Raw genomic sequence first — 18,301 nt, forward strand, 5'->3', positions numbered from 1 at the left:
ATTGAAAGTTCACTGTAAGAATACCTGACAAAATACTTTTCTTTACTTTACTTTACTTTACTTTACTGCTACAAGAAAAGTTTACTTTAAGAATACTTAGCACATGTTGACCTGAGAATACACTTTCTTTCCTGCAAGTGAAACAAGAAAAGTTACCTGTGAGAGTTACTGCTATGATAGTACAGTAAAACAAGTTAATCTTTAAGCTACTTTAATCTCAAAAACTACAAGCGCCTGGGGGCCAGGAGATACTCTTCTCTCTGAAAGAAAAAAGAAGAAAAAAAAGAAGAAAAAAAAAGTTTTAAAAAGTTATTATTTCAATGAAACCTTATTAGCGTCAACTGTAAATATGTATATAGTGGGAATGAAGTAAACATCTCTGCACAAAAACATCCATTTATCGATCTTTTGAAAGTACAGACTTCCTCTTATTCAAAGGAATCATACAAATTTTGACCCCTGTTCCGCTATGTTATCGGCATGTGCGCCCCCCTCCCCACTACAGTTATCGCCAGTTGCACGGTGCCGGCGTTTTTGTAGCTGTTTTTCCGCCGATTTACCGACAGTTATTGCCACCAAAGAAGCCACAAAAACATCCGAAATGCCTTCAAAATACCCCTATAGTTTATCGGACTTTCTGTCACCTTTGTAAACAACGGGAAAAGTTCCAAGCTTACCTTCACTTTTTCCCGCGCAAGGGTAAAGGGACGTCCACTATATTCCACCAATAACAGCGCCCGGGCACATTGCGTCACTGAAAATTGGCCAATGCGATGCAAGTCTCGCCTTTCGCGAGATGTAATCTACGCGTGGTTTCGCGAGACTTCATCGGAAAAGAAACATGGCGGACGATCGAAGCGACGAAGCGGCTGAATCGGCGAATTTTCATCGCATTCAGCTAAGTTACCGGGGAAAAAACGGGGCGAAAATAGCGAAAATAAACGGGCGTCTTGAGGGCGTCTTGCCTAAAAGTAGGGCGTCCAATTTCTATTATTTTCAGAACAGCGCGTCCAGATGACGCCCTGACGCCTCTCTGCCTAAAAGCCTGCAGTCTGGTCAATGTCATCTACTTTACTTGACAAAAATTCAGTGTTATGTATATTTACATATCTTCCACTTTATAACATGTCAGTTTTAGGAGAGAGAATATTTGTAGTTAGAATGGTAAATGAAATACAGCTTTAACCTGTAGTTAGAGGGGTAACCAAGAAGGAGAAGAGTGAAAGCAAAATATGGTGATTTGGTAAAAGGTGGAACTTATTGTTTTATGTGACTGGAATGGTCTGGAGTCACTGACGAAAGGTAGTCGATGCTACCTAATTACCTAAAACGACTGTTTCCAAAATCTATCTAGCTGCATGAGTACTGTTTTCTTTTGTATCTTATTACCGGACACTGCACCTGTGCCTCACCCCGTCTGTGCGATACCCCTACTAGGGGGTTTACAGACTATAGAATAGAACTAGAACTAGAACCTGGATGTCTAACCTTCAAGGCTTCATTGATATATTGTGTTAAGTGTTACTTATGTTACAGTCAAAAGTTTATGTTTTATCTAAACATTCATTACTTTGTATCCTTCCAGGATTCGAAGTAGACTGCAAGCGGCGTGCGATGGACGTTCCTATACGGAGGATTTCATGAGAAGAGCCTGACCGCAGAATCCCGCCACGATGAATGGGAACGGGGACAGGGCGGAGAACGATCCCGTCGCGGACGCGCTGTACGACCAGTTCGTCAAGGCGTCGACGTTCCAACAGATCTTAAGAACATTCCGGGAGCTTTGCGAACACCTGAAACTGAATAACACGGATTACAAGAACTTTTACAACAGATTGAAGGCCAAACTTCAGTCATGGAAGGCACAGGCTCTGTGGTCCAAGATAGACAAGAGAGCAGCACACAAAGACTATCAAAGGGGGAACGCCTGTCCTAACACAAGGGTGTGTATTCTTGTTTGGAATATTACAAAACCTAAGATAAGAAGGAAGCGAAATGAACTTTTTAAAAGCGGGATGAAATAGAGGCAAAATACCATGTTCTATCACTGGCAGTTAATAATAGACCAATCCCATAGCCTGTCTATGTCTGTCAAGATGTAGCAATGTGAAATAAAGACTATGAAAATGTAAATATTTGGCGGACATGCAGCCTCTATCCCATTGGTTGAATTGCTAATTGCCATGATATTATTGGTTGAATTGCTAATCATGATGGACAGTCAAGATCGGTCTATTTATTAGTTGTCGATGCCCACATTCAAATACAACTTGAAAGAACAAGAAAAAAAGAAATGGCACCGATAGACAAAAGTAGTGCCGTGTACCTAAACTCATGTTCAGGTTCAGGTCTGGATTGAAGTCCAGAGTTTCAGGTTCAGGTCTGGACTTATAAGTCATGGCATATGTGTGCTAGTATACTTTTTTTCCAGTTACACATAAAATTGCACCTTGGCATAAATTTAAAATGCAATTTGGAAAATATAGAAAATTATAAAAGCTCAGTACTAAACACAAAAACAGCAATGTTAGTATCATATTTCATGTTTTATGGAAGGTTTTAGATGTATAGGTTTTGTTGGACCTGAACCTTAAGTCAAGTTCAGGGCCAGCATTTAGGTACGCAGCATTAGACGGAAGTCCTAAATGTTTTATTGTCCTGTCCAGGTGCTGATTATAGGAGCCGGACCCTGTGGCCTCAGGTCGGCTATCGAGGTGGCCCTTCTCGGCTGTAAGGTGGTGTTGGTAGAGAAGCGAGACCGGTTCTCCCGAAACAACGTCCTCCACCTCTGGCCCTTCACAATCCATGACCTCAAACAGCTTGGAGCCAAGAAGTTCTACGGAAAATTTTGTGCCGGACAACTTGACCACATAAGTAAGTCATTGTTTTCTTCTACCTGTATGTTTTACATGCAGCTATCTATATTTTTTCATATTATAAGAGATTTCGCGTCAGGATTTTTAAAAAAAGTAAAAGAACAAGAAGATGACATTCTCGATTTGTGACAAGCCAAGTGGTTGGTCAATAGTTGTAACTTGTAGACTGACTAAAATTTGGTGCGCAAACTTTTTGTATAAGTTTTAGCTCTGTACTACGACTATGATTTTTACAATGTGGCTACCAACATAGAGCAACTTTCATGCTAGAATGTAACTGTCTTTGCCGTTAAAGTCAACTATTTTCTGTCAGCAAAATATGAAATAAAGTATACTATTAGGCTCGCCCCTGAGGCGTGGCCAAAATTGTATAAATATCAGCAACTCTTGATTTTTTCCCCTCAGGTATAAGACAGCTCCAGTGTATCCTGCTGAAGGTAGCCTTGCTGTTAGGAGTGGAACTGCATGAGAATGTTGGCTTTGAAAGTATCATCCCACCTCCCCCTGACCAGGACACTGAGGGTAAGATAGAAACAGTCCATTTTACATAAAAATTACATGATTTCTTTGGTTCATAGTTGTTTTAGATTTTGGTCTTGTCCTTGTAGTTACCTTACATTTAATTTTCCTCCCTGTACACAGTTAAATAATACACTGTCAGTATTGTCTAAAGATGATTATTTGCATAAAAAGAATACATCTAGCTTAGAAGCAGTTTACAAGCCATACGCTAGAAGCCTAGCAGGCATACCAAATAGCATACAAATGATTAAGGAACTCTTTCTTTAGACTGGAGAACATGTATCTATTGGCTTTCTTTCACATGTTTTTGGCAAGTACTGTGCTCAACATTCTGAAAGACACAAGTATTAAACATAGTCCATCTTTCATTCCTTAGTTGACAAATTATAGTAAAAATCCAACTCTGAATTTTCTTCGTCTCGTGCTTTATCTTAAAGTCTGCATGTTGGAATAGACTTTGAATGATTTTGCTTTAAAATTAGATATCCTTTCTTTTAATTGGTATTGACCCTTTTCTCTTTTGCTCTCTCTGTGTTCTCTGTCCTCTTTTTTCTCTTTCTTTTGGGAGAAGGAACAGACTGAACAGGTGCCTCCCAGGTACTTACCTGCATGTTACATGTAGGTGTGAGCACCTGAAACCTTCATTTGATTAGCAGCACAGACTTCATTTACTATTAAATACAAGGTTCATGCTGTTACTAACCTGGATCAGATCAAATTATAGGGTCTGCCTATTTACCGGAATAACCCGGAATACACATAAAGAAGGGCGAAATCTATCGAAATACAGAATTTTTTTATGAGTAAACTTTGCAGATTACTACATTTGTATATTTTGGTGTAAAATGATGTATAGATACATGTGTATAATATATGGCCCTTGGAAGAAGAAATCACCAGAAAATACTGAGCAATTATAGCGACCAGTATTTTTATGTATCTTTACACCAAAATACATTTTTGTATAGCAATCTGCAATGTTCACTCATCAAAACATTCTGTATTTCGATAGATTCCACCCTTCTTTATGTGTAATCCAGTGTATTTTGGTGTATTACCATGAATAGGTGGACCAAAATGATATAGGTTGCAATTGCAATCTGGCAGAAATCCCGATTCTGCAATTGGAGTCTTGTTCACACCTTTTCCCATTTATAAATTTCAAGTCCGTCCATTGATCTTATGTTACATGAATCAAAGTTGAAAATTTCCCTGTGTCCTTTAAGCAAATATTATCGAATTTACAAACTACGATGGGGATCTCTACCAACAGAATCACAAAATTCTGCCAGTAGAGATCCTGATCTCTATCCTAGCCTGACGTATATATTGAACGACTTTGAACTTGTTCCTTTCATTTGCTTTTCCTAATTCCTTCTAGATAATCTTACTTCTAAGTACATCTTACTGGGAGCTTTCTGGAATTTCACCATAAATCTTAATATTAATTATTCACAAACCTTCGAAAGGAGAATACAAGGAAAAAATGTCATACAACTGCTTTGATCAATTGAAAACAAATCTTTGTGTAGGAGCCCTGTATACTGAATGCTTTTTTTCTTCACACTCATCACTATAAGTTCCTAACCCTCGCCTGTTCATGGTAAAGATATTTTGTACTGTTTAAGACAGCGTCATTGACTAACAGTTTGGTTTGAGATTCTGTGACTTGCTGATTTCAAGCAGAGCACGCACAGTATACATGTATATGTCTTGCCAAGGTTTGCAAAGATGAACATTTGTGAAAACGGTCTGTACTGTTAAGTGAAATTATTGGAGACTTTGCTAATCTTCTTGCATTCTTCCTTCTCTAGCAATCGGCTGGATGGCAAAGTTCACCCCTAAGGCCCACCCTGTGTCTGAGTACGAGTTTGATGTGCTCTTTGCAGCTGACGGGAGAAGGAACACACTGGAAGGTTAGTACTTTCCTTTTTAGTCAGTTGTAGCAACATAAGTTAAAATCCTCCCACACTATAAGATGTATAGGGCCGTGCCCATCCCTGTGTCATAGCCCTGGGCCACACTGTGGTGCAATCACTGCAGCAGGGGGCTAGTCCACTGGGTAGCAACATAAACTGCTAGTGAATTGACCTGAAACGATGTATAGTCAAACCTACCCAAGAAGACCACTCAGGGGACTGATAAAATCTGGTCTATGTGGACAGGTGGTCACTGTAGATGGGATTCTTAATTCTTGTGTCAATGGGAATACTGTAAATGCAGAAATGTTCGAGGTGGTTTTATGTTTGCGGTTTTCACGATAAGCTCTTTGGCACAAACTTAAAACCACCTCGATTTTTTCCCTCCTACCCCCTTTTCTAATATTGTCTTAAACGCGAACTTAAAACCATGCGTACACTTCATTTTCTCCTTATCTCAAAATTAAAACCACGCAAATTTAAAAGCGTTTAAAGTAATTATCTATCGGAAGAGCAAAAAGTGGTCACATTTTCCAGGTCGTTCTTATGGAGAGGTGGTCACTTGTACAGGTTTGACTGTATTCATACTAATAGTGCAACTCTAGTCAGTCTAATACAAGGCATAGGTTTCGTTTTACAGTATTCACTGACTTTGTTGCAAGGCTAGGTCTGTAAGCTGAAATAAGTACACTAACCAACTCAGAAAGAAATAAACACACTCAACCCCTTTTTCAGTTCAGCTGTGAAAAAGTAGTTCCATGTATTTAAGTCTTGAAACTGCATTCTTGAGGTTCAAAGCTGGAGACACCTTTAGAAAACTCCTGTATTGATATACGAATATAAGTTTTCCAAAGATTAAATCTTCTGTCTTCTTGCAGGGTTCCCGAGGAAAGAGTTTCGCGGGAAACTTGCCATCGCCATCACGGCGAACTTCATCAACCGCCACACGCGACAGGAGGCACGGGTCGAGGAGATCAGTGGAGTCGCCTTCATTTTCAACCAGAAGTTCTTCCAAGATCTGAAAGAAAATACAGGTTTGTTAAATGCTTGGTTAGAATCTATTGTTATTTGTAAAATACAAAATCTATTAGTGTTAGAACAAGATACTGTTGTGCTAAGAGACACACAAATTTGCAACTTTCTAAGTATGTACATGTATGGTTAGGAGTAGCATGAAGAATATTTGAAACTAAACTCTACCAGTAATGGTTTAGATGGCAAAAGACAAATAGTAGTATTAAACGAGAGTTCCACGAACACATACCTTTGCCGAATAAGCAAGCGTGTCTATAAAGAGTGCAGAGAGCGGTGTTTTTATAGAGTTCTTAAATCTATTATGTTTATAAATATTACATCATATATTAAAATCATTAAGATCCATCAACGTTTCCGTCACTTTTTTTTGCCTACATACAAACACACAAACATGCAAAGTCCATGCAATTTAGTACCTACTGTTAATAAAGCTATGCTTCAAAAGGGTGAAATGTATGGGCTAAGTCATACATATTTGAGTGATATTTTATTGTGAAAAAACTGTGCTTTCTTATAACTGGGACGTTGTTGCCTTTTTTGCAGGAGTTGACCTGGAGAACATTGTGTACTACAAGGATGATACCCACTATTTTGTCATGACAGCAAAGAAACAGAGTCTACTGAAGAAAGGGGTCATCTTACATGTAAGAAACGATACTTAAGAACAAAAAGCTTTGTATGGGTGGACTCAGTGAAATGGTCCCACCCAAAAATAAATGCTTGTTTGCAATTGGCATTAGATGTTAATTTCATAAAGATTACAACAACTAGAGTATTTCCAGTTTTCAAGCCTCATAAAATGCTCTGGGTGCCTTTAAGCAGCAGTAGTATTAGTTTTTTTCTTAAATCGATTTGATTATAGAAAAAGGTTTAGCAATCAAATCATTGTTTAATCTAATTGTCAAAAAAGACCAATCAGCACTTACAAGGCTTACATGAAATCCCAAAACTAAAGGCTCATACCGTCTCTCCCATCACTGTATAATCAATCACCAAAAATGCTTTACTAACAGGCCGAGGCATCAGTACAAATCTGTATGCTGCATCATATCATAATGTATCGCCATATAAAGGAACCTAGGGGCACTAGGTTCTTGAATACCCTTGTCAAACAAACTGTCACATTACAATGTATGCAGACTGTGTGCCTTAGCCCCAATTTATATGAAATGATTAACGTCTTCCAGGACTATGATGAGACAGAGATGCTTCTATCCCGCGAGAACGTAAACCAGGAAGCCCTGATGGCGTACGCACGGGAAGCTGCAGACTTCTCCACCAATCACCAGCTCCCACGGCTGGACTTCGCCTTCAACCACTACGGCCAACCCGACGTGGCCATGTTCGACTTCACGTCCATGTACGCGTCGGAGAACGCCAGCAGGATCGTGGAGAAGCACGGACACAGACTGTTACAGTGTTTGGTGGGCGACAGTCTGCTGGAGGTAAGAGTAGTAGTAGTAGTAGTAGTAGTAATAGTAGGTAAGAGTAGTAGTAGTAGTAGTAGTAGTAGGTAAGAGTAGTAGTAGTAGTAGTAGTATTTTCTGCTGGAGGTAAGAGTTGGAACTAAACATAGGATTTGATCATGGTGTATTTGATTTTGATTTTTTTTATTTCATTGGAATTGCAACAGTGCAATACACGTGGAACACAGGCAGCTATTGCTAGTGTCGTGACCCACACATGATATACCTGTTTTTACAACTGGGTGAGGATAGTTGTGTCAAGTGCCTCTCACTTCATTCAGGTGAAAATGAGTACCCAGCTTCGGTTCGGGACGTCCCACTGATAGGACGTTAGATTGATGTCCCGTGTTTGAGAAGAGCCAAATGTCGAGCATGTAAAAGAACCCACCACACTTATCGAAAAGAGTAGGGGTCCTTCCTGCTGTAAGTGGATCAAATACATGTAAATCTATGCAGCTTGTACTCTTCAGTACAAACCTGGTGTGTTGCACCATGAGACAGTTTACTGGGTATGCAATACAAACAAATAATTAATTTTCTGTGTTCCAGCCCTTCTGGCCAATGGGGACAGGTTGCGCCCGTGGGTTCCTGGGAGCGTTTGACGCGGCATGGATGACGAAGCAGCTCGCCTCGGGCCAGCTGTCTCCGCTGGAGGTCCTGGCGGAAAGGGAGAGTATCTTCAAACTCCTGGCACAGACCACACCCGGCAACCTGCACAAAAATATCACTCTGTATAGGTGAGTGTTTACCTCACTGGAAGGTCGAGGGTTCAAAGCCCAGTCCAGGTCATACCAAAGACTTAAAAAATTGTACCAGAAATGCAGAAATGTTAGCGGTGGATTTATGTTCGTGGTTTTTTGGCGGTGAACTCTTTACCAGGAACTTAAAACCACTGCGAAAAGTCATTCCATTGTGTGACTGTAGTACTACTATTGTTTCAAATGCTAACTCAAAACCACAGCGAACACTCCATTTTCTCCCTACCGCGAAATTAAATCCCCGCGAACATTTCTGCATTTACAGTACATATAGGCTTTTATCTGCTTCACGCTCAGCACTTATGAGAAAGAAACACACTCAACTACTAGTGAACTAGCCTACAGTGGCCTGTGTGGCATTTAAGTACCAGTTATACTTGTTTCAGACTTATTCTCAGTCACTGATGTAAAATGGCGGAGGCTAGCTGAAATGTCTGATTCTTAAAAGGATTAATTCCAGTTGCCTGATTTTTTTGTATTATGTAATAACTGGAGGTCATGTGCCAATATAGAACATCTTAGAAAAACTTTACAGCCGCCATGTATCAGCACTTGATGCACGCATATGATTAATTGATTGATTGATTGATTGAGTTTTTTGTATTCCTTTCCACAGTATTGACCCGAACACCAGGTATCCGAACCTGAACTTCCAATACCTGCCAAGACAAGTGATCCGGCACCTGTACACGACAGACAAACCTGTAAAGGACGAGCCTTACATCATCGACAAGCCCAGACTCGCCGCACCTAACCTACAGAGAAGTGGTCAGTCATCAGCATACAAGAACATTTTGTATTAAGACAGAAAACAACATCCAAATCATACATGTAGTAGGAAGACGTTCATTTGTTTGTTCGTTCAGACCCTGGTAGCGTGCGTAGTCCAGTGGTTAGCAATCTTGCCTCTGGAACTAGAAGCCCCGGGTTCGATCCCGGCTGTGTCCCTCACCCAACATGCACGCTACCGGAAAGGGTCGCAGTCTTTAGGATGGGATGTTAAGCCGTGGTCCACTGTTCATTGTGCTTGTTGAAAATAGCTAGGGGAATTTCCCCGGTACAATGAACCTGTAAATACTGTACATAGCGTCTGTCTTCTCTGTCACGACCAGTGGAAGATTAGCTCATCTGTTCATTAAGTTCCTTTGAGCTAAACTGGTTCGAGATCACTTTCCTTTCCTAGTGGCACACAGGTCAGCAAGTTTCCTTGCTGTTTCAGTAGCAGGGTATATTTTTACAGGTAGGGGTATAGAGCCACATTACAGGGACATTCATATAAAGAAAGCCACATAACTTTTTTTGTGTACTGCTTGAAGACAATTTATAGGATGAAGGTTATTGAAAATGTTCCTTGCATGTTTTAAAAAAACTGTTCCTTATTACAGCATCTGTGGTGAGACCAAACAAGCTGTTGGACTGGTCCAAACGGCAGACGGAAGGGTACAGGCACGTCAGGGTAGAAAATCTCACCACCTCCTGGAGAAGTGGTATGGCCTTGTGTGCCATCATCCACAGATACAAACCGGACCTTATGTGAGTCGCACACATTTTATGATTTTAGTTGAAAATTGTTTGATTTTTTTCTTTGTGTGCTTTTTGTGGGGGGTTTGCTGATTGTATTTTTTTTCGTTTCACAAACAAAAAATATATTGCTTCTTTGAATGTAAATTCTTATAATATGATGTATTGGAGGCACGTGTTACTGTGAATAGGCACAAATACTTACAAGGCACAATTGATAACAGACCTGTTTTCTCAAACATTGGGTACATATGGAAAACAGAATCCCAGGAAAGTTTGTACTTTGGTGCACACAATTTCAGGGAGTGAACAGGATCAGGTGCAAGTTTTCACCCCAGCCTTCTGTTTTCATTATTTTTGTTTTGCTAAAATTTAAAAAAAGTCTGTTCACCAAGAAATTAAATTGGTGTGGCCTTATTACAAATGTTATATCTGTATACCTGTACATTGTGTACTTAGCCCGATAGGGCATGAATGTACAATAAAGGTTATTATTATAGAAAAACAAAATAATAATGTTTCATTTTACATTTTTCAGTGATTACGACTCACTAAATCCAGAAGATGTTGCCAAAAACAACCAGCTTGCCTTTGACCTTGCGGAGAAGGAGCTGGGTATCCCACCAGAGTTGACCGGGATGGAGATGGCCATCAAGGAGGTCCCAGACAAACTGCGGATGGTCTCCTACCTGTCTCAGTTTTATGAGATGTTTAAGGACACCATTCCCCCGGATCGTACGTTTTTGTTTTTTGCTCAATGGTCACCATGTATTAAGACCTGAAAGCCACTTCAAGGTTGCATATTATGGACTAAAACATAATCTCTAACTTCCCTAAGTCATAAAGATTATGATTGACACCAGTTAAACTCATTCAATGGACTAAACTGACTTACTGGAAGTTTGATTGCTCAATTTGTATTTTTAAGTGTGTTGACAAAGTGTTGACTTGACAGATCTTATTGATTTTGCTTACTTACATTTTATCCAAGAAATGACCAATTTCAACATTTAAAGAAGATCAAATTTACCCTGAAGTTGCAATATATGCCAATCAGTGTGAAGGGGTACAAGATGGCACCCCGTCTAGACAATACTACTTTACAAAAAGCAGCCTGATGTTAAGAGAATTTGAAAATTTTTTAATGACTGACTAAAAGAAGTTATGCCAAGGACGTAGATAAAAGCGTATTGACTTAGGAAATTATATCAATGACATACTTTAGGTAAAAACTTATCCATCTTATTTTTCCTTTGCTATGATATACTTAATAAATTGTGCCAAGGACATGGGTAAAATTGAGTTTTGTTTTTCCTTTGCTAATGTAGTGGAGACCAAATGTAACAAGCCTGAGACGCTGGAGCTCCCTGACACAGAGAACATCCCCCCTCCCACCGTCCGCTCCCCCGTACAGAGGATGTCTCTCCTCAGCAAGCTGGGACAGAGTCTCAGCAGGAAGAGAACACCAAAGGTACATGAACTGAATTTAATATGGTTATTTGTTTGAAGTAGTTCTTCACATCTTTTGTACTTGCTCTTCATATTCCAGTTAAGTGAGGATGTAGGTATCATTTTAGAAGTATAATTCTATCAAATTGGATCTATACTAAGTACAATTATAACATAAATTATACACTTCTGAAAATATTAGAAAATGTTTCTGTTCACATTTTACACTAGTCTGATAACCTGTCTTTGATTTTGAAAAACCCTTTGACTGCCTTGCATGCCTTTCACAAAAAGATATCAAACCCTATATTGAACTTTCTCATCGCCAAGCAGTTCCTTTGAGACCTTGGTGCTATTGGCACGAGAAAGCACACTTTGATGAAAGAGATGATTTAAAATACATCTGTATGGTTGAACTGACCATGCCATATCTGTTGTCACATTGCGCCCCATATTAGCGAAAACTCACTCATACACTCTTAGGTTTTTATGGAAAAAAAGTCATACATGTGGCCATGTTCTCTGATGTTGTTTACAGGAGAAAGCAGAAGAAAAGGAAAGCTCTGCCAAGAGAAGAAAGGGTGGTGGTTTGTTTGGACTGTCCAGAAGACACAAGGACAAGGATATGACTGTAAGTATTTACTCAGACACATGTATGTACCTGACTTGGTTAGACTGGGCCACTCTAGTGACTAAAAGTTGTGTCCAAAACATATGATAGTGTCCAACTGCCCAAAATGTTAGTCGGCAAGCTGCATGTTTTGCTTCAACTACATGTATATTTAGTAAAACTTTCCAGGTATGCAATAGTTTTACTTTTTAATATCTAAGAGAAAAGCAGAATGTGTTTTCACATGCAAGAAACATGTCTGACTCTTAAAAAAAAACACTACTACCTGCAAGCTGTTGGACTAAATTTTTGACAATGCCCTTTTATCAACTGAAAATAGAATTTAGGATCCTTCATGCCAATAATAGCTGAGCTGAATTTATCAACTCAACATTTTAACCCTTAAGCTGCCAGTCCCGACTTAATTAGGGATACAGAAATATGCCTTGTGTGCTGGACCCGGTTATAACCGGGATAGGGTATTCCCCAGAACAAAACAGCTTTGCGTGCGTGTAGCGCGCGAAGCCGAGAAGTTAGGGGAGTTAGCGCCGCCGGGTGTTTCGCGGGTTTCGTGAGGGAGGTCAGGGGTCGAATATTTTTGATTTTTACTTGGCTAAAAAACCTGGCAGCTTAAGGGTTAAAATTCATGTTCATCCCCCATCCAGGACTCCGTCCCACCAATGGAAGAAGACCCCGAGGTTCTGAAGGCGAACGGTGACCTCCCCAGCAGTTACAACATCTCCGCTCACGCCACGGACAGGATCAGCTCCATGGCTGAACAGCTCATGGCCAAGTTTGAAGGGAAGGACCCACGACAAGTGCCTAACAGTTCTCCCTTGCTCAGGCCGGTACGTACATGTAACTTGTCTTTGGTGTTTGTGTTTGATGATCAGAGGTGCCTAAGCATTTGCACAAATTTTATGAAATTTGTACGAATCTTGTGAAAAATGCACAAATCACTATGCGAAAACACATGAATCTTATGAAAAACGCAAAACCTTATTAAAAACGCACAAATTTTATGAAACCGGTGTTGGGAGGTGGTATGTTTCTTAGTGTTTCTACCCACAATATAGTACCTGAATTTCAATCTGATATAACCTATATAATTGAACTTGCCACACCTAAACCATTCGTTCATTTGTTGTAGCCTTACCAACTTGTGATATCTCTGTTTTTTTCTGTCTTTTCTCTATCAAGTTATTGCATAATTGTATCAGGTTGTCCATTATGTTGTTTGTGGACTCAGTTTTGATAATTTAACTGATATTTTTTGTAGGTGGTGGATTTTGTAGATGTAGCTTCCTAAAAGTTTCTTAACCATCTTTCTAAGTCTGATCTTCAGTTTATGTATGCATGTTGTTCGTTTAGTGTTCTTTACATGCTCATTTGTTCTAGGACACTCCCACATCTCCCATGATACCTGGGTTGGACTCTCCATTTTTTCCACTTGACGAGGACTCTTTGGAAACCCTTGTTTGTATTTTATATGACGAAATTGGGTGTGCAATGCTTGACATGCTTATTGATAGTACTGTACTTCCTGTTAATGATAGAGCAGAGGGGATGCTTTAAAATAGGGTGAATGCAAGGTCGCACTGGCACAGCAGCACTACATTTTCACCCCCCTCCCACAGCATGTGTTACAAACCATAATATCCTGCTTAAAAGGTGTATTCATTGCAGGTGAACTAAGGTCCATTAGTTTTGTTGAAAGATTTTCCAATTATCTACAAAGGTGTCATTTACAATGTTTATCGATAAAATAAATCATGCAATTATAGTGATTTTAATTCTGCAGCCTGAAAAGATAGTCCAAACAGATCTCCAACCGGACGCACCCCAGTATAATGCACTCCTGTATATCTAAACTGTGCATACAGTACCTGGGGGGTGCTACACTTACAGCTACATGCAAAATTATTCAACCCCCCTTGCTTTTTGGACATTTTGGCAAATTGAGGAACTTTACAACTGCATGATATTACTAAATCATATAAGTGATGAACAGATATGTTATTACAGTCTGATACCACAGCAAAAGTTAAGATTTTTTTCATAGTCCATCCAAAATAGCAACTTTCACACAAATAGTATGTTGCAAAATTATTCAACCCCCTATGAGGGGTTGTCTTTAGTACTTAGTGCAGCACCCCTATTTATCTAAAAGCTGAATTCACCTGATGTAGACGTGAACGATAGCTTGTCACAAGCTTTTGGCAGTGCTCTTTGGGAATTTCGGCCCATTTCTCGTGGGCAATGGTCTCCGGCTAGCAATTTTCTGAGGTTTACGTACGGCAACAGCTTTCAATAGATCCAACCCAAAATTCTGAACTGATTTTAAGTCTGGAGACTGTTATGGGTACTCAAGAACCTTCCAGGTTCTTTTTCTGACCAAACATGTGGATGTCGATGTGTGCTTGGGGTTATTGTCTTGCTGGAATGTCCAATGACGCCCCAGCTTCAACTCCTTAATGGACCTGGCGACATTCTTGGCCAAAATTTCAGCAGCCACAGTGATATTTCTTAGAAGACAGGTGGACAAGAACCATATGATTACTGTAAAAGTCCTGAAAAACAATTTGGCTGAAGGAGAAACTGTTGTTTCAGTGGAAACAGTGCGCTGCACACCTCATGCTGAAGGGCTCAAGGCCAGAACCCCAAGACCCACACCATTGCTGAAGCCATGCCCCAGGAAAAGTTGCCTCCAGTATGCTCAAAACAACCTACTAATGCCACAGTAGTTTTTGGACACTGTTATATGGACTGACGAAACAAAAAAACTTGTCCTCTTTGGTCCTTCGTGTCAGAGGTATGTTTGGCACAGGAAAGACTACGCATACGCAGAGAGGTACACCCTGCCTACCGTGAAGCATGGTGATGGGTCTGAGATTCTTTGGGGGTGTTTTGCTTCTAATGGCACTGGGAATATCCACCGTGTTGAAGGCATCATGAAATAAAACCAGTACTAGGATATTCTGGCCAGGAAAGTTACCAATTCCGTTTGAAAGTTGAAGCTGGGGCGCCATTGGACATTCCAGCAAGACAATAACCCCAAGCACACATAGACATCCACATATGTTTGGTCAGAAAAAGAACCTGGAAGGTTCTTGAGTACCCATAACAGTCTCCAGACTTAAACCCAGTTGAGAATTTTTGGTTGGATCTGAAGACAGCAGTTGCGGTACGTAAACCTCGGAAAATTGCTGAGCTGGAGACCATTACCTACGAGAAATAAGCTGAAATTCCCAAAGAGCACTGCCAGAAGCTTGTGACAAGCTATCGTTCACGTCTACATCAAGTGAATTCAGCTTTTAGATAAATAGGGGTGCTGCACTAAGTACTAAAGACAACCCCTCATAGGGGGTTGAATAATTTTGCAACATACTATTTGTGTGAAAGTTGCTATTTTGGATGGACTATGAAAAAAATCTTAACTTTTGCTGTGGTATCAGACTGTAATAACATATCTGTTCATCACTTATATGATTTAGTAATATTATGCAGCTGTAAAGTTCCACAATTTGCCAAAATGTCCAAAATGCAAGGGGGGTTGAATAATTTTGCATGCAGCTGTAGTCTTTAGATCTCTCAATCCCACTGTTTTTCAAAGTGGGGGATTTATGTAACCCGGCGGATTAATGTTAATGGCGGTCAACTCTCCCTCCCCAGAAATCCCGCGGGTTCGTGAGCTTTCCGTCTGGGAGCGATTGGTGCTTCTTCTGCGACAAGCGGGTGTACGTGATGGAGCGTCTGAGCGCGGAGGGCCTGTTCTTCCACCGCAGCTGTTTCAAGTGCGACTACTGCAGCTGTATCCTCCGTCTGGGCAACTACGCGTACGCGGCTGGCGAGGGAGTCAACGGGAAAGGTACGGAAAAAAAAATAACTTAAAGTTTAGATTTACTTCCTATGAATTTTTGGAGCAGCATTAAACTTTGGAAAGGATGATGTGACTCATCCAAATTTTGTACTAAACAGCACCAGTCTTTACGCCAAAAATAGTTACTCTAGCAACTGGATAAAATTTTGAAACAGACGTTTCAAACAGCATCGGCTGTCTTTCGTCAGCGACCAACGATAGGACCAGTCTTTGTCAAGGAATTAGCAATAATGAATTGTACCAACACACAAACTTTCAAGCTAAGGTTGCAATAATTCTAGTCATATTGCAAAGGTTTGGAGTCACCTCAACAGAGTGAGTGAGTGAGTGAGTGAGTGAGTGAGTGAGTGAGTGAGTGAGTGAGTGAGTGAGTGAGTGAGTGAGTGAGTGAGTGAGTGAGTGAGTGAGTGAGTGAGTGAGTGAGTGAAAGCAAATGTGTTAACTTAGTGAATGAGTTAGTGAGTAAGACAGTGTTTTATAAGATACCCATTGAGTAATAATGTACAATACTTGTCTTAAAGTATACAATTGAAACTTGTATTCCACTCATTTCTGTATGGCTAACTACTGTTTGAGTTTGTCTACTTAAATCTCCAAGCAGATATTGGGTGGACATTGTAATGAGAGGACTAATGGTCAGAAAAGCCAGCTGGTCAGAAAACTTTACAATTACCCTCCCAACATCATCCTCGTTAAACCAGGACCCATATCGCTCCAAGTTACATCGGTTGCGGAATGGGCCCTGGTAAAAAGCTTCGCCACATATGGTTATGACGACGTCGCCACCAAAACAGCTTCAGCCAATCAGAGGGTTTGCTTCCTCTCATCGGAAGCCAACGCGCAAAAAATGCTGGGAAGCTATCGACCAATCAGGTTACGTGTTACGGCTAGCTCATTAATTATTCATGAGCTACAACTGCCGTTTGTGCCAAATAAGGTCAGCTCATTAATTATTCATGAGCAAGTCTCGTCGACCTGCCATAACCATATGTGGCGAAGCTTTCTACCAGGGCCCATTCCGCGACCGATGTAACGTGGAGCGATATGGGTCCTGGTTTAACGAGGATGCCCAACATCTGCTTGGAGATTAAGTCTTTAAATAAACAGTATTTTGTGTACATCATTAATTTCATGTATGCATCCTTCATCTGTCAATCCTGTTTTCAGTCTTCATTGTTTCATTTTATTTCCTGGTTCCTTTTTTTGCGCAGATAATGTTGATGGTGATAAGGGTAAAAAAGGTCAGTCGGTTGGTTGGGAGTGTCTAAAGCTTGTGTGAATAAAATGCACTTTTTACTGCCAAATCACTCCACTGCACTGACGATTCTCTGTTGTCATGGTTCATACAGATCTGACATGGACATTCAAATCCAATGTTTTCTTAGCATCTCCATACATGTATGTTAAAGGGCTTGAAATATGATCATTGGTCATGGATCCCTTATGGAATATTGAAGACATCTCTGGGAACAAACTGAAAAAAATACATCTAGATTTTTTGTGGGGAAAAATTGAAATCCAAACAAAACCCCCCAAAAGAATATTCAGTGCCTAAAGATTTGAAATGAAAAGCTCATCTCTTGTTTGTTTCATTTAGGCCATTTTGATTTTAGTCAAAAAGGAAGTTAATGGAGGTCCGATCGATAACATAAATATCTGTGATTTTATTAGAGAGTCTATCCTACTGTGATTTCATTAGAGAGTCTATCCTTGCCAACTTTTATGAAAAGAAATACTGGTAGTGACTGTTTCAGGCTGTATGAACCTTAATTTTGCACAGTGCACAGCTTTCACCTCCCTTCTCTGCTATATGTACATTGCTGCTGACCAATGATTAACCTTCAGCACTCTAAGGGTGCTACACTTGTACACTGGGAAGCTTGAGTGCTGAAACTTGCAGAACTCTTAACAGCTGCTTTTGTTTTGCATTTAGCTTGCCGTGTAGTAATCAAGAAAAGATTAAACCTTCATGTATGAAATTTCACCTGCTGATCAAACATTCAACTGTCATTGGTCAGAAATCTTAACATGGGTGATTAATTTAATTGTGTGTCTTGCAGAATAACATTGAAGTAGAAGAGCAAAATCCTGTATTGTTAGTATGGAGTTCAAGGTACTGACAGTTTTACACTTTGTTTTAGGTACGTTCTACTGCAGACCTCACTTCAGAATGCAGAAAAGAAAACGTCCAGCTGGTGATGATGACGAAGATGAAGAGGAGAAGGTATGAATGAAATAAAAGATCTTGCATTTCATAAATAGAAA

At 40.1% G+C, this 18,301-nt stretch overlaps 1 protein-coding gene across 1 annotated transcript in view; it reads left to right on the forward strand.

Moving 5' to 3' along the window:
• LOC136421967 (F-actin-monooxygenase MICAL2-like) overlaps positions 1-18,301 on the forward strand; it is a 72,589-nt gene that overhangs the window by 24,566 nt on the left and 29,722 nt on the right. The window contains exons 2-19 of the mRNA XM_066409570.1: positions 1,586-1,943; positions 2,667-2,874; positions 3,282-3,398; positions 5,213-5,314; positions 6,196-6,351; positions 6,896-6,996; positions 7,540-7,797; positions 8,368-8,555; positions 9,193-9,344; positions 9,962-10,109; positions 10,636-10,832; positions 11,426-11,568; positions 12,085-12,177; positions 12,822-13,004; positions 13,555-13,632; positions 15,829-16,024; positions 17,248-17,277; positions 18,178-18,260. Of these exons, the coding sequence (XP_066265667.1) occupies positions 1,674-1,943; positions 2,667-2,874; positions 3,282-3,398; positions 5,213-5,314; positions 6,196-6,351; positions 6,896-6,996; positions 7,540-7,797; positions 8,368-8,555; positions 9,193-9,344; positions 9,962-10,109; positions 10,636-10,832; positions 11,426-11,568; positions 12,085-12,177; positions 12,822-13,004; positions 13,555-13,632; positions 15,829-16,024; positions 17,248-17,277; positions 18,178-18,260 (2,703 nt within the window). The 5' untranslated portion in view covers positions 1,586-1,673. The remainder of the gene's footprint in view (positions 1-1,585; positions 1,944-2,666; positions 2,875-3,281; positions 3,399-5,212; positions 5,315-6,195; positions 6,352-6,895; positions 6,997-7,539; positions 7,798-8,367; positions 8,556-9,192; positions 9,345-9,961; positions 10,110-10,635; positions 10,833-11,425; positions 11,569-12,084; positions 12,178-12,821; positions 13,005-13,554; positions 13,633-15,828; positions 16,025-17,247; positions 17,278-18,177; positions 18,261-18,301) is intronic.

Source organism: Branchiostoma lanceolatum, chromosome 16 (assembly GCF_035083965.1).
Source record: "Branchiostoma lanceolatum isolate klBraLanc5 chromosome 16, klBraLanc5.hap2, whole genome shotgun sequence".
NCBI lineage: Eukaryota > Metazoa > Chordata > Leptocardii > Amphioxiformes > Branchiostomatidae > Branchiostoma > Branchiostoma lanceolatum.